At 45.1% G+C, this 14,198-nt stretch overlaps 1 protein-coding gene across 1 annotated transcript; it reads right to left on the bottom strand.

Moving 5' to 3' along the window:
* Positions 1–7,554: 7,554 nt before the first annotated feature.
* On the bottom strand, positions 7,555–8,124 carry LOC134364905 (interferon alpha-4-like). Its single transcript, XM_063081090.1, has one exon. It carries the CDS (start codon positions 8,122–8,124, stop codon positions 7,555–7,557), a length of 570 nt encoding a protein of 189 aa, XP_062937160.1.
* Positions 8,125–14,198: the final 6,074 nt, after the last annotated feature.

Raw genomic sequence — 14,198 nt, forward strand, 5'->3', positions numbered from 1 at the left:
ATTCAGTCAGTGTCGCTGTGAACTTTAATGAATGACATCCGTGTCGTTTTCCCTGAGTCTAAATTGTGGAATCAGAGTTGGCATCAGATTTTGAAATAAACTGTGCCTAGCAAGAATGCCAGTTAATTTTCTCTTACAAATACTGTTAGTACACACAGTGTGAAAATAAAGAGTGGTCTTATTCAAAGAACATATATTCTCTTCTCACTAATCCCCCAGTCGGACTCTCTTTCCCCTCTCCTTTGCACTTAGGTATCCGACGAGCATGAATCCAGGCTGAGTAAATACGGGTGGAAGTGATGTTCACCCTGTGCAGCATGGGTCCTTCAAAGCATCCTACAAGTGATCCACCATATAATTTTTTCCATATCGACTGAGCACAGTAGCCTCAAGCGTCGCAAACCTGTTTGAACTTATATGTTGATGATGGCAAAGCTGCAAAATAGTAGGTTGTGAGGTCCCTGAAACCCCGCTCAGAGGAGGCCAACACTGAGCTCTTCTATAAAGGAAAGATAAGTTTGTATTATCATCTAACTACTGGTGGTTTTCTTTTGTTCTGTTACAGGAGCGAGCATCAACTTGACTGACAAATGCCCTTCACCAAATTCTAGACTGAAGAACCATGTCTGTAAACAATTAAACTTCCAACTTCGGAAACAACAAGCACCACTCAAGAATTGAAACAGATAATGAAAATTATAAATCATGACAGTATTTATTTAGGACAAGACACCATGTTATTCTCTCTAATCATTCTACTGTAAATTCACGATGTAGAACGTATGTTTTACATAATCCCATGATTTAGGATTCAGATGTTTTTCAGCTGGTGCAAATGTGTGAGTTTAGCTTGCTTTGGGGGGCCTGGTAAACAATCGTGTAATTGGTTAGGGAGGGTCCTGAGTATAACTTCTACGTCATTTCCTGACGTTGCTCTGAAGGCGGTGAATGAGGACTAAGCGCACCTCAATTTCCACTCTGACCACCTCCCAGGCACAGGGGCTGTATTTCTTTTCCCTCAGATAACCAATCATTTCTTGGAAATACTTCCGAACGTCATTTCCCAAATCAGGACAAGAGAGAGTTTCTCCATTTGTCATCTGCACTTGTCGCAGGCTCTTCTCAAGGCTGAAGAGTAGTTTATCGAGGAGGATCGCATCCCAAGCAGCATGGCTGTTCTCTCTTTTGAGGAGGCTGAGGATCTGCTGGAGCATCTGACCACGGAAACAGGTGGCATGTGTCTTCTGGATTGGGGTGATATTTTCTCCTGTCCAAGGAAAATTGAAGTTCTTCCTGTCCTTGAAGCATGAGTGAGATGGGATCTTTTTCATCCGTCTCACTAGCATGATGGCTTGCCGGTTTTCCAGGCCATGGCTGGAAGGCATGCCCCAGACAGATGAGCAGGCAGGGACGGAGCAGAGCACCACTCCCGCCATGAGCAGGCAGATGTGGACCATTGAGAATTTCAGTGATTCTCGAGGCGGCCGCGAGAGGGCGCGCGAACGGCCTTTTCTGAGCCTCCGGTTCCGGAAACGCGGACGGACTCGGCCGCTTTTGGTTTCAGAGGGTGCCACAGCCCGAGAGAGCAGACGTCGCCGCTTGTCGCGCCGAACCGGTGCTGCTTAAATAGTGTGGAGAACATTTTCCTCCGATGGCTGCGGAGAGAGCTCCGCCGCGGCTTGGCGCGACCCAGTTTTCTTCGGTGAGGGCCGTGAGTGTCTGAGCTGCTCCCTGTGCTCGGGGCTTTCTTTCGCGTAGAAGCCGCAGCGAGACTGAGTTTGACGGGGAAACCCATTGAGTCGGGACCCGAGGGCTCGCGACCGCACGGGCTGTGATGGTCACAGATTCCGCAGGAGTGGGGGACGCGAGGCCGGGACAGCCTGGGAAAGGGGAGCCGGGTAGACAGCGGGTCCGGGAGCAGCCCGAGTGCGGGAGCCTCGGGCGAGTGAGCGGGGACGACGGCGGTGATACCGCCGGGACCGTGACTGGGGCCGGGACCGGGGCCGGGGCCGGGGCCGGGCCGGGCCGGGAACAGGGACGGAGCCGGGGCCGGGGCCGGGGCCGGGGCCGGGACCGGGGCCGGGGCCGGGGCTGGGGCCGGGAACAGGGATGGAGTCGGGGCCGGGGCCGGGGCCGGGAGGAGGGACGTGCGCCCCCCTGTGGGGTCGTCGGAGTTTTCAGTGGCCCATGTTTCTGAGTCAGGACGTTCAAGTCTTTGAAAAAAGGAATCTAGGCAAATTAAAGCGGCATTATTTGATTTAGATCGTTTTTATGTAATTTTACTTTCCTAGCATTAAAGGAGGGAAACTCCACGATATTTGCATGGTGCCACTTTACTTTTCAACGGACAGAACTGCCATGTTTAGGTTTCTTGTGATTCAGGATTAATCTTCGATCATTGCTCTTTCACCTGAGGTTGCTGAAACTTCTTTCGCAGAACGCCACCGTGACTTGTGTTGCTAGGAAGAAAAAGGAGCAGTGTCGTGTAGGAGCAGTTGAGGGCATTTAGCCGGTCAGAACCTTCAACGCTCTTGGGTGAGAGTGGCATAGAGTGAGTGCAATTTGCCACACTTGATGACCATGCAATTGCCACAGTCTCCCTTCTCCCTGGTGAGACTCTGAGGGATTTGCAAGTGCACGGTCATTTCTGGTCTTTACTTAAAATTGTATTACTTTGTTTCTCCTGGATAGTTTTTCACTAATTTTCATTTTTCATACGGCATGGAAATATCATTTGTGTCGATTCCTTAGATTGCGGCCTCCTTAAATTTTTGGCTTGAGGAAAGTACTCCCTAATTCCAGCCCAGGAAACAGCTTTTGAATTAGTATTGTGATTATCCGTGGTTGAAAATCAAGGAATGTCCACTCACCCTCCCTTCAAAAAAAGCCCCAATACAAATAACTTATATATTTAAATGCATTTTATATATGCTTAAAATTATATATATTTTATATGCATAGGTAATTATATGTCAATGCAAATACTTTGTTTATATTATATGTAAAGATAATTATACATACAGTATTACATATTATCTAATATTTATATATTTATAATGTTGGATTATATATGTATATACAGTTAGATTCATAGGTATACTTATGTTTACATATATTTACATATATATTATTTTAGAATAAGAAGAAAATAGATATACTACATGTATTTTTATACAATATATATACTCCGTATATTTTTAAACCTTTTTTCTGTCCTTTCCAATTTTCTTTTTTTAGATCCCTGCTTCAAAATATATCACCAAACGTGGGTGAAACTGACTGACTGTGAAGGACAGATTAGTATTTCGTTTGTAAACTGTTCACAGAGCAGCCATTTTCTGTCACTCGACTTCCTGCCACACCGGTTCCCCGGAAGGTGCTTCAAGGGTGCTGGGCAGTTTCTCTTCTGCACCAGGCACTGCTCCAACACTGGCAGCCTGGGCTCTGCTCCTGCACAGGCCTGCAGACGGTCCCCCTCGTGGAGTTTCCATTTGAGAGGCACCAATGTGACTGGCCCTGAGCGTGTCAAGGGAGCTGCACTGAAAGCTTCTCTTGGCTTGACTCGGTTGAATGCAGACTCTACAGAGGATTACGATATTTGTTATATCAATACTCACGGTAACTATTGTTTACTATGTTCAGATTCTCAGCAAGTAACTTGCAAGTTTATGTGACTTAATCTCTCCAATTTCCACTGGAAAACTAGTACTGACAACTACTAAAGTTTTCTCACAGTTTCCCTGTCTCAGTTATAACTGGATCCACATTGCCAAGCATGTTATCACTCATGTATATGCAGTCAACACATTACTGGTGACAGACGAAGAGAACTAATGAATTAATGCCTCAGCTCTATGCTGCTATTATCTATCGATTATGTCGGAAAATATGAGCTATGGCTCCTGTGAAGAAAGGTGGAAGACATCAAATCTAGTGAATGAGTCCTTTAATAGGGAAATGCAGACAGAGGAGGCAACTTGTATTTCAGTGCAATCGAAGAAATTTAATAATGCTGTACAGGATCAAATCTCTAAGTGCTAGAATTTGAAAAGAGACATATATTGAGACGTATTTATTTCAACATTGGTTCTCATTTGTATGAATATTTCCTACTGGATTGAGATTTCTTTCATTTTTGATGAACGTGTTGAACTTCCAGTGTAATAACACGAGCGCAGTGTTGAAGTCATGACATTATCTGAGGCTCGTAAATGGAAGACAAAGTGAAAGGAAGTGGAAACAAAACTGGGACAAGCCCAAAAGCTGCAAACCCTGGGCTCGCCGTGTCAGACTCTCACATGCAAGAAGGTGCTGATAGCAGCTGGGTCGATGCCCGACACCTCCATCCCCCCAGTGGCCGCGCTACCTCCTCCCTGGTGCATTGGCCCATTTTGTGTTGCTCTAAGAGAATATCTGAGACTAGGTAATTTGGAAAGAACAGAGGTTTGTTTGTCTTATGATTCTGGGACAGCTGATTCTGGCATGGACCTCAGGCTTCCTCTACTCATGGTGGAAAACGGCAGGCACTGGCGGGTACAAGCAGATCACATGGTGAGAGGAAGCAAGAGAGGCAGGGAGGAGATGCCAGGGTCTTTTATACAACCAGCTCTCCAGGGAACTAATAGAGCAAGATTTCACTAGGGCCCCACTTCCCCCAGGGAGAACATGAATCCATTCATGAGGGATCCGCCCCCCATGACTCAGCTTCCAGCACTGCCACATTGAGGACCAGATTTCCACATGAGTTTCGGTGGGGACAACACATCCAAATTCTATCACCTGGTGACACTGAAGATGATGTGCTCCAGTTCTCTCTGCACCGTTCGCTGTGACCTGACCCAGGTCCGTGACCTGCCAAGGCAGGAGACCGACCTCCACAGTTCTGCACCCAGGTGGGAGAATCTTCCTTTTTTCCCATCCGAAGGAGGAGAACGTATTCAGTTCCCCTGGAGCAGCTGGATGGTGGCAAATTCCAAAAGGCTCAAGCCACCTCTGTTCCCCATGAGATTATCCAACAGATCTCCAACTTCCCCCGCACGAGGGCTGAAATTCCTCACTGGACTCGATGACTCACTAGAGTCTCTGGAGCCCTGTGTGGTGCAGGAGATGGAAGAGACCCTGGGCAGGAGGAGGAAAACATACATTCCGATTTTAAATAGCCTTTCTCGATCATTTTCATGTTTGCTTTTTACTCCTTTGTAAATATCAGGTCTGATTGGTTAATTGTTCCAGAGCCAGTACACGTGCCTCGAAGAAGAGTTCCTCCCAACAGAGCCAGCATCACCTTGGCCAGATTCTCCTTCACGGGGTGGTTGCATAATGAGAGTGCACTTTGGTCATTCTTTCTAGACAGGAAACTTTTCCTCACTTGCTCATGTAGTAACTGTCGGTTTAGTTAACACTAGACGCCACTTGTACACATTGCGTGTCCGCTTGACTGGGTGCACACACTGCGGGAGAGCGCGGGGTGCCGACAGCATGTGAGTGAGCGAGGTGCACTGCCAGACCCTGCGCGTGGGGAGGAAGAGCACTCACCGGACTCCTGCCCGGACCGTGAACATGACAGCTCAGTCTTGGTTCTGCAATTCTCTCAACTATGCATAAAGTCGTTAAATCCCGGATAGCAAACATGATGTGGCTCCAGAGAGTTTTTGGGCAAAGTGACAGTACAGACTTAACTAGAACAATTTTCTTTTACAGTAAATATAACAATATCCTTTAATGGATGAATGAATAAGGAAACTGTGACATATACATTTAAATACACCCCCCCCTCCCCACAACACAGAGCATGGAATACTACTCTGCCACAAAAAAGAATGACATACTCCCATTTGCAACAACATGGATGAGCCTGGAGAAATTTATATTGAGTGAAATAAGCAAAGCACAGAGGTATAAATATCACATGTGCTCACTTATGTAAGGAGCTGTGAGAGAAAGAAGGAAGGAAAGAAAGTCCATAGCAGTGTGTTGGACTTGCAGAGGGACAGAGCATTCCATGGGCTACAAAGTGGAGTAAGGGGGTTGAGGGAGGGAGAGGGAGTTCGGGCATTATCGGGTGGGGAACACAGGGTACAAATGCAATTTGTGGTAATGGGCGTGCTGCCAGTAGGAATCTGGCCCTCACATCATGGGCACAAGGGCTGACAATCAGCTTTCTATCTCATGAATATTCATAAACAATATTCTCTCTCTCTCTCTCTCTGTGTGTGTGTGTGTGTGTGTGTGTGTGTGTCTGTATATATGTACATATAAAAAATGTCTTCTAACCATGAAAAAAGTATGTATTGCAAAATGGGAAAAACTATACACACAAAAAACCCCGCATTCTTTTCCAGATTTCTTCGAATTTCTGTCTTTCCCTCAGGGTCACTAACTTCTTTTCTCTCATTTCACTTCTACCGACTCCAGTATGGTTTCTGCTTATTCGTTCTACAAACCAAATGTCACTAAGGTTGCCAGTACGGTCTATTTTCCAATGTAGTGGGCAGTTTGAGTTCACACCTTCTGTGGAATCTACTGATTCCTCTTCTCAGCACATTTATTGTTTAGAAAAGACATTTATCGTCTTTGTCTCCAAAGGGTGAGTCTTTATAATGGATGGCTATTCCATCTTCTTCATCTGTGGCTCTTCTGTCCACTTCCTTTAAAGTTTGAAGGTCCTTAGAATCCAGACAATGTCTGTTTCTCCCTCTGTCATCTCTTCCCACATGACCAACTTCATTTCTGCACTTTCAGTTGCCATTATGATCCTCCAGGCATTGAATTCCTTGCCAATTGCAAATTCCTGTGTCCAACTAGTGCTGGACATTTGCACTTACATGTCTAGCAATTTGTGGGGCGTATCGGTAATTTTATTTCTATTTCCTGACATGCTTCCATCTACCTTCTGCAGAGAGAATTTTATTGGTTGTTTCATTTTCTCATTATACTGTTTCACATAACTGATATTAAGTATGAGTGTGTTTCTTTTGAGCTCTCTTTCCCTCCAAGAATCAAAGATAGAAGAGAGCATGTTCACATCCGTATTCTGAGGGGAACAAACAACCTCTTTTAGGTGAAGTTCATTTTTACCGATAGCTCGAATACACTAATGTTGAGGAGATGAATTGTACCATCTGTCTTTACGTCAGGTTGTAGAGACAGGCTTGGACTTTCTTTTTAAAGAATAAACAAATACAAGCATTTTTCTATAGTAAAAATTTAATGCAGAAAGCAATATAATAGTTTCACAAAATACAAAGAATATATTTTGTTCTATTAAGCACAGTATAAAGGCGTATTGACAAAAACAATTTCAATCTTGTCAACAGTTAGATAAATAAACATTTAAATAAATAAATAGATAGATACATTTGCACGGTCGTCTGTAAGTACCAGTCCCTGCAGGGTTGAACATGACGCTGCTGAACACCCTGAAGGCATCTGACAAACTTGAGGCACTTCATGTCATGATTGTAGCAGAAGTGACAGTCTTGGCGACCGGAGAGCTCAGGAAAGTGCGATAGTGTGTACTCGTCCATGAGAGTCGTTTCCACGTCGGACCAGGTCTCATTGCCTCCTCCCTAATCTTCCCCGCATGTTTATTGATGAAGAGAAGGATCTCACGATTTCTGCTCTCACGACCTCCCAGGCGCAAGGGCTGTGCCTCTTCTCTTTCAGGTAGAGACTGATTCTTTGGAAGTATTTCCTCACGGCCAGTGCGAAGTCCTCGTTCACCAGGGGAGTCTCTTCCACCCCCACCTCCGGCATCAGACAGGCTTCCAGGTCGTCCAGCTGCTGATAGAGTCCAGTGCAGAGTTTGTCCAAGAGGCTCTCATCCCAAGCAGCCGATGAGCCCTCTGTGGAGAAGAAGTTGAAGCTCTGCTGGGTCATCTCATGGAGGACAGAGATGGCTCGGGCCTTCTGCAGCTGGTGGCCATCCAAGTCTTCCTGGGGGAATCCGAAGTCATTTCTGTCCTTCAGGCAGGACAGAGGGGAGATTCTCCTCATTCGTCCCAGGAGTATCAAGGCCCTCCTGGTCCCCAGGCTGTGGGCCTGAGGCAGATCACAGCCCAGAGAGCAGGTCGCCTGGCAGCTGAGCACCAGCAGGGCCATCAGTAAAGGAAAGGGCAAGGCCATTGGGGATCTCGCAGATGCTGCTGGCCTGGCTGAGATGGGCGACTCTGAGCCTTAGCCGCTAGGTTCTCTGAAGAGCTTGCTTTGTGCATGTGTCTTAAATAGGGAACACACTAGTTTCCATTTTTTGGATGCCCGTGTCTTCCTTTCTACTTCTGTTTTTGCTTTCTTTATGCACTCTCTACATACTTTGAGAGCAGCGTTTCTCCACCTTTTTCTTTTCTCTTTTATTTCTTTCATGGTGGCCTGCTCATCCCTTTCCTCCAGAGCCTGGTTAAATTGTTTTTTCCGAATTGACCCTCCTGTGATAAGCTACAAAGGCGGGGGTATATCGTGCAATTATTTACGGACCGTATCTGTAGCTCAGGTTTATACGTAGAAAAGAAAGTGTGAAGTTAACTTTTTGCATTCAATGCATGTTTAAGAAGGTCTCTATAAAAATTTTAAGCCAAGACTTAAGTTTCAAAGTTATTGATTTGACTTGGCTTTATAAGTTTATTTGCTGAGCTCCTTTTTGTGTCATCTATTGACTTATATAAATTGTAATGAGTCAAATTTCACATGCAAATTCATGTTACAAAAATACACAATACCAATGTAATGACATACTTAAATATCTTTCAAAACTGCTAAAAATTATCTATCAATTCAATTATTTTCTTCCCATTAATTTCTAGTGTACCTAACTTTAAATTTTGTTCCATACGATAGAATACATTGTCACTGTGCCACCTCCCGGATGTTCCCCCAGGTGCGGTCAACTTTTATTTCTTTTTAGCACTCGACTTCATTATTGATGTGGCGAATAACTTTAGCAGAGCCACATAATAAAGCACAAATTCTTTGCATTTAATTCTCAAAGCCATTAACTCATTCAGTAGCACTCAGGAGCAAACCTCAGCTCCATCCACGAGACAGCCAAAGGCAGGCCATATGTATTCGTGTGGAGGCCACATCTCGAGACATGATTTTGAGATCAAGCGATCGTCTATTCACCGTAGGCTTGTATTGCTCATGCTGCATATGCTCTGTGGATCTTCCGAGAACTCAATGTCAATGCTTCTTGATACACAAGAAAACCCGAGGGAAATAAAAATTAGTAATAAGGGACAGGTTTTCTTAGATTTGGGCTTTGGAGAACCACAAATTATTGTAATGACTAAGATTTGTTAACACCTCTAGGAACTAATTTTCACACTTTTGGGAGCAATACCATCCCAAGAAGAATGCACGATGGAGAGAACATCAATTTTATTTAAAAAGAAAATTTTGTTTTGCACCGAAGTTCAAATTTCCAACCAAACATCAGTCGGAGATTCCAATTCTAATGGAATCTTATTAAACCAAAGGAAGACATCTTTGTCATAAATGGCAACAATGGGATGTAGGTGTGATGAAAATAAATGGCTGTTCAATTGTTGTGTACCGCTGGCGAGACACCAGAGATCTTTCTTTCCCATTTCCTTTTACATAGAAAGGAAAGTTGCTGCATTTTCCCTCCCAAGGAATGGGAATACCAAGAAAGCCAATATATGTACCTCAGTGTGATCAAACGTCACAAGGAAAGCAATATCCCACTGCAAAGGACACGACGAAGGATAATTTAGCTAAATTGAGCCCAGCCAAGGGGCAGATGAGGGGATGCGGCAGAGCAGAAGAAAAGTGGTGGAAGGGACGCAGGTCAAAGGTAGCAAACGGGCATGGGCTCCAGGAAAAGCAATCACTGCTGGTCCAGGGGTTGGTTTCAGCTTTGCTGGATCCAGCTTTCAAGAGAGTCAAGGGAGACACAACAACCACAAGAGTTTACACACAGAAAAGGCAAACTTGTGAGAGTGCAATATGCTCTCTGGATAACGGGGAAGCGAGAAATGCATCCCTTGTTTTCTCCTTGTGGATAAATGGACTCAGAAGTTGACTAATCGTCTTGTCATGTCTCCAGCAAGAAGCAAGGGAATTCACAATTTCAAAGGACACCCCTTCATTACACATGGCTATATTATTTCTCCTAGCTGTCAGAGATGATGTCTTTATTACACTGAACCTTCGAATGAACTTCGTCCTAAGAATATAGGTCGCCATGAGTCCGTAAGTTACTCTTGGCCAGAGGAGTCGTCTTATGCGGTCTTGTTTCCTGGGCATCTTAGCCTAGTTCCTATCATTTCCGGAGCTCAGTCAATATTTATGAAAGGAATAATCATTATAATAACAGTGGAAAGAATAATACCAATACATACTGGAGACATGAATTGGGAAGACAATAGATCTAAAGAATTTGTAAGCTCTTCCCGCTTCATGCAGGGAAATTGTAATGGAAGATTTTGTGACGATTTAAAAAACAAAACACAAACACTTGATTGTAGAGATGCTTTCTTCCCATTTGTAGTTTTAATATTTAGAACCTCAGGATGTGCCACAGGGCCTGGTTGCAAATGGAAGACCCACCTTCCACTTTTACTTCAGTGCCCCTCAAGGAAGCGCAATGCCTTGCCTGATCGCACATTCCTTGTCTTTTCCGATAATACGGAGACGATGTGAATGTTACAATGTGTTTGGGGACCTTGTCCCTATACACTTGTCTGTTTTTCAATTTTGGCCTGTGCCTTTGGGAATCACTTAACTCTTTCCAAGATTCAGTCAGTGTCGCTGTGAACTTTAATGAATGACATCCGTGTCATTTTCCCTGAGTCTAAATTGTGGAATCAGAGTTGGCATCAGATTTTGAAATAAACTGTGCCTAGCAAGAATGCCAGTTAATTTTCTCTTACAAATACTGTTAGTACACACAGTGTGAAAATAAAGAGTGGTCTTATTCAAAGAACATATATTCTCTTCTCACTAATCCCCCAGTCGGACTCTCTTTCCCCTCTCCTTTGCACTTAGGTATCCGACGAGCATGAATCCAGGCTGAGTAAATACGGGTGGAAGTGATGTTCACCCTGTGCAGCATGGGTCCTTCAAAGCATCCTACAAGTGATCCACCATATAATTTTTTCCATATCGACTGAGCACAGTAGCCTCAAGCGTCGCAAACCTGTTTGAACTTATATGTTGATGATGGCAAAGCTGCAAAATAGTAGGTTGTGAGGTCCCTGAAACCCCGCTCAGAGGAGGCCAACACTGAGCTCTTCTATAAAGGAAAGATAAGTTTGTATTATCATCTAACTACTGGTGGTTTTCTTTTGTTCTGTTACAGGAGCGAGCATCAACTTGACTGACAAATGCCCTTCACCAAATTCTAGACTGAAGAACCATGTCTGTAAACAATTAAACTTCCAACTTCGGAAACAACAAGCACCACTCAAGAATTGAAACAGATAATGAAAATTATAAATCATGACAGTATTTATTTAGGACAAGACACCATGTTATTCTCTCTAATCATTCTACTGTAAATTCACGATGTAGAACGTATGTTTTACATAATCCCATGATTTAGGATTCAGATGTTTTTCAGCTGGTGCAAATGTGTGAGTTTAGCTTGCTTTGGGGGGCCTGGTAAACAATCGTGTAATTGGTTAGGGAGGGTCCTGAGTATAACTTCTACGTCATTTCCTGACGTTGCTCTGAAGGCGGTGAATGAGGACTAAGCGCACTTCAATTTCCACTCTGACCACCTCCCAGGCACAGGGGCTGTATTTCTTTTCCCTCAGATAACCAATCATTTCTTGGAAATACTTCCGAACGTCATTTCCCAAATCAGGACAAGAGAGAGTTTCTCCATTTGTCATCTGCACTTGTCGCAGGCTCTTCTCAAGGCTGAAGAGTAGTTTATCGAGGAGGATCGCATCCCAAGCAGCATGGCTGTTCTCTCTTTTGAGGAGGCTGAGGATCTGCTGGAGCATCTGACCACGGAAACAGGTGGCATGTGTCTTCTGGATTGGGGTGATATTTTCTCCTGTCCAAGGAAAATTGAAGTTCTTCCTGTCCTTGAAGCATGAGTGAGATGGGATCTTTTTCATCCGTCTCACTAGCATGATGGCTTGCCGGTTTTCCAGGCCATGGCTGGAAGGCATGCCCCAGACAGATGAGCAGGCAGGGACGGAGCAGAGCACCACTCCCGCCATGAGCAGGCAGATGTGGACCATTGAGAATTTCAGTGATTCTCGAGGCGGCCGCGAGAGGGCGCGCGAACGGCCTTTTCTGAGCCTCCGGTTCCGGAAACGCGGACGGACTCGGCCGCTTTTGGTTTCAGAGGGTGCCACAGCCCGAGAGAGCAGACGTCGCCGCTTGTCGCGCCGAACCGGTGCTGCTTAAATAGTGTGGAGAACATTTTCCTCCGATGGCTGCGGAGAGAGCTCCGCCGCGGCTTGGCGCGACCCAGTTTTCTTCGGTGAGGGCCGTGAGTGTCTGAGCTGCTCCCTGTGCTCGGGGCTTTCTTTCGCGTAGAAGCCGCAGCGAGACTGAGTTTGACGGGGAAACCCATTGAGTCGGGACCCGAGGGCTCGCGACCGCACGGGCTGTGATGGTCACAGATTCCGCAGGAGTGGGGGACGCGAGGCCGGGACAGCCTGGGAAAGGGGAGCCGGGTAGACAGCGGGTCCGGGAGCAGCCCGAGTGCGGGAGCCTCGGGCGAGTGAGCGGGGACGACGGCGGTGATACCGCCGGGACCGTGACTGGGGCCGGGACCGGGGCCGGGGCCGGGGCCGGGCCGGGCCGGGAACAGGGACGGAGCCGGGGCCGGGGCCGGGGCCGGGACCGGGGCCGGGGCCGGGGCTGGGGCCGGGAACAGGGATGGAGTCGGGGCCGGGGCCGGGGCCAGGGCCGGGAGGAGGGACGTGCGCCCCTCTGTGGGGTCGTCGGAGTTTTCAGTGGCCCATGTTTCTGAGTCAGGACGTTCAAGTCTTTGAAAAAAGGAATCTAGGCAAATTAAAGCGGCATTATTTGATTTAGATCGTTTTTATGTAATTTTACTTTCCTAGCATTAAAGGAGGGAAACTCCACGATATTTGCATGGTGCCACTTTACTTTTCAACGGACAGAACTGCCATGTTTAGGTTTCTTGTGATTCAGGATTAATCTTCGATCATTGCTCTTTCACCTGAGGTTGCTGAAACTTCTTTCGCAGAACGCCACCGTGACTTGTGTTGCTAGGAAGAAAAAGGAGCAGTGTCGTGTAGGAGCAGTTGAGGGCATTTAGCCGGTCAGAACCTTCAACGCTCTTGGGTGAGAGTGGCATAGAGTGAGTGCAATTTGCCACACTTGATGACCATGCAATTGCCACAGTCTCCCTTCTCCCTGGTGAGACTCTGAGGGATTTGCAAGTGCACGGTCATTTCTGGTCTTTACTTAAAATTGTATTACTTTGTTTCTCCTGGATAGTTTTTCACTAATTTTCATTTTTCATACGGCATGGAAATATCATTTGTGTCGATTCCTTAGATTGCGGCCTCCTTAAATTTTTGGCTTGAGGAAAGTACTCCCTAATTCCAGCCCAGGAAACAGCTTTTGAATTAGTATTGTGATTATCCGTGGTTGAAAATCAAGGAATGTCCACTCACCCTCCCTTCAAAAAAAGCCCCAATACAAATAACTTATATATTTAAATGCATTTTATATATGCTTAAAATTATATATATTTTATATGCATAGGTAATTATATGTCAATGCAAATACTTTGTTTATATTATATGTAAAGATAATTATACATACAGTATTACATATTATCTAATATTTATATATTTATAATGTTGGATTATATATGTATATACAGTTAGATTCATAGGTATACTTATGTTTACATATATTTACATATATATTATTTTAGAATAAGAAGAAAATAGATATACTACATGTATTTTTATACAATATATATACTCCGTATATTTTTAAACCTTTTTTCTGTCCTTTCCAATTTTCTTTTTTTAGATCCCTGCTTCAAAATATATCACCAAACGTGGGTGAAACTGACTGACTGTGAAGGACAGATTAGTATTTCGTTTGTAAACTGTTCACAGAGCAGCCATTTTCTGTCACTCGACTTCCTGCCACACCGGTTCCCCGGAAGGTGCTTCAAGGGTGCTGGGCAGTTTCTCTTCTGCACCAGGCACTGCTCCAACACTGGCAGCCTGGGCTCTGCT

The sequence above is a fragment of the Cynocephalus volans genome, chromosome 16, assembly GCF_027409185.1.
Source record: "Cynocephalus volans isolate mCynVol1 chromosome 16, mCynVol1.pri, whole genome shotgun sequence".
NCBI classification, from domain to species: domain Eukaryota; kingdom Metazoa; phylum Chordata; class Mammalia; order Dermoptera; family Cynocephalidae; genus Cynocephalus; species Cynocephalus volans.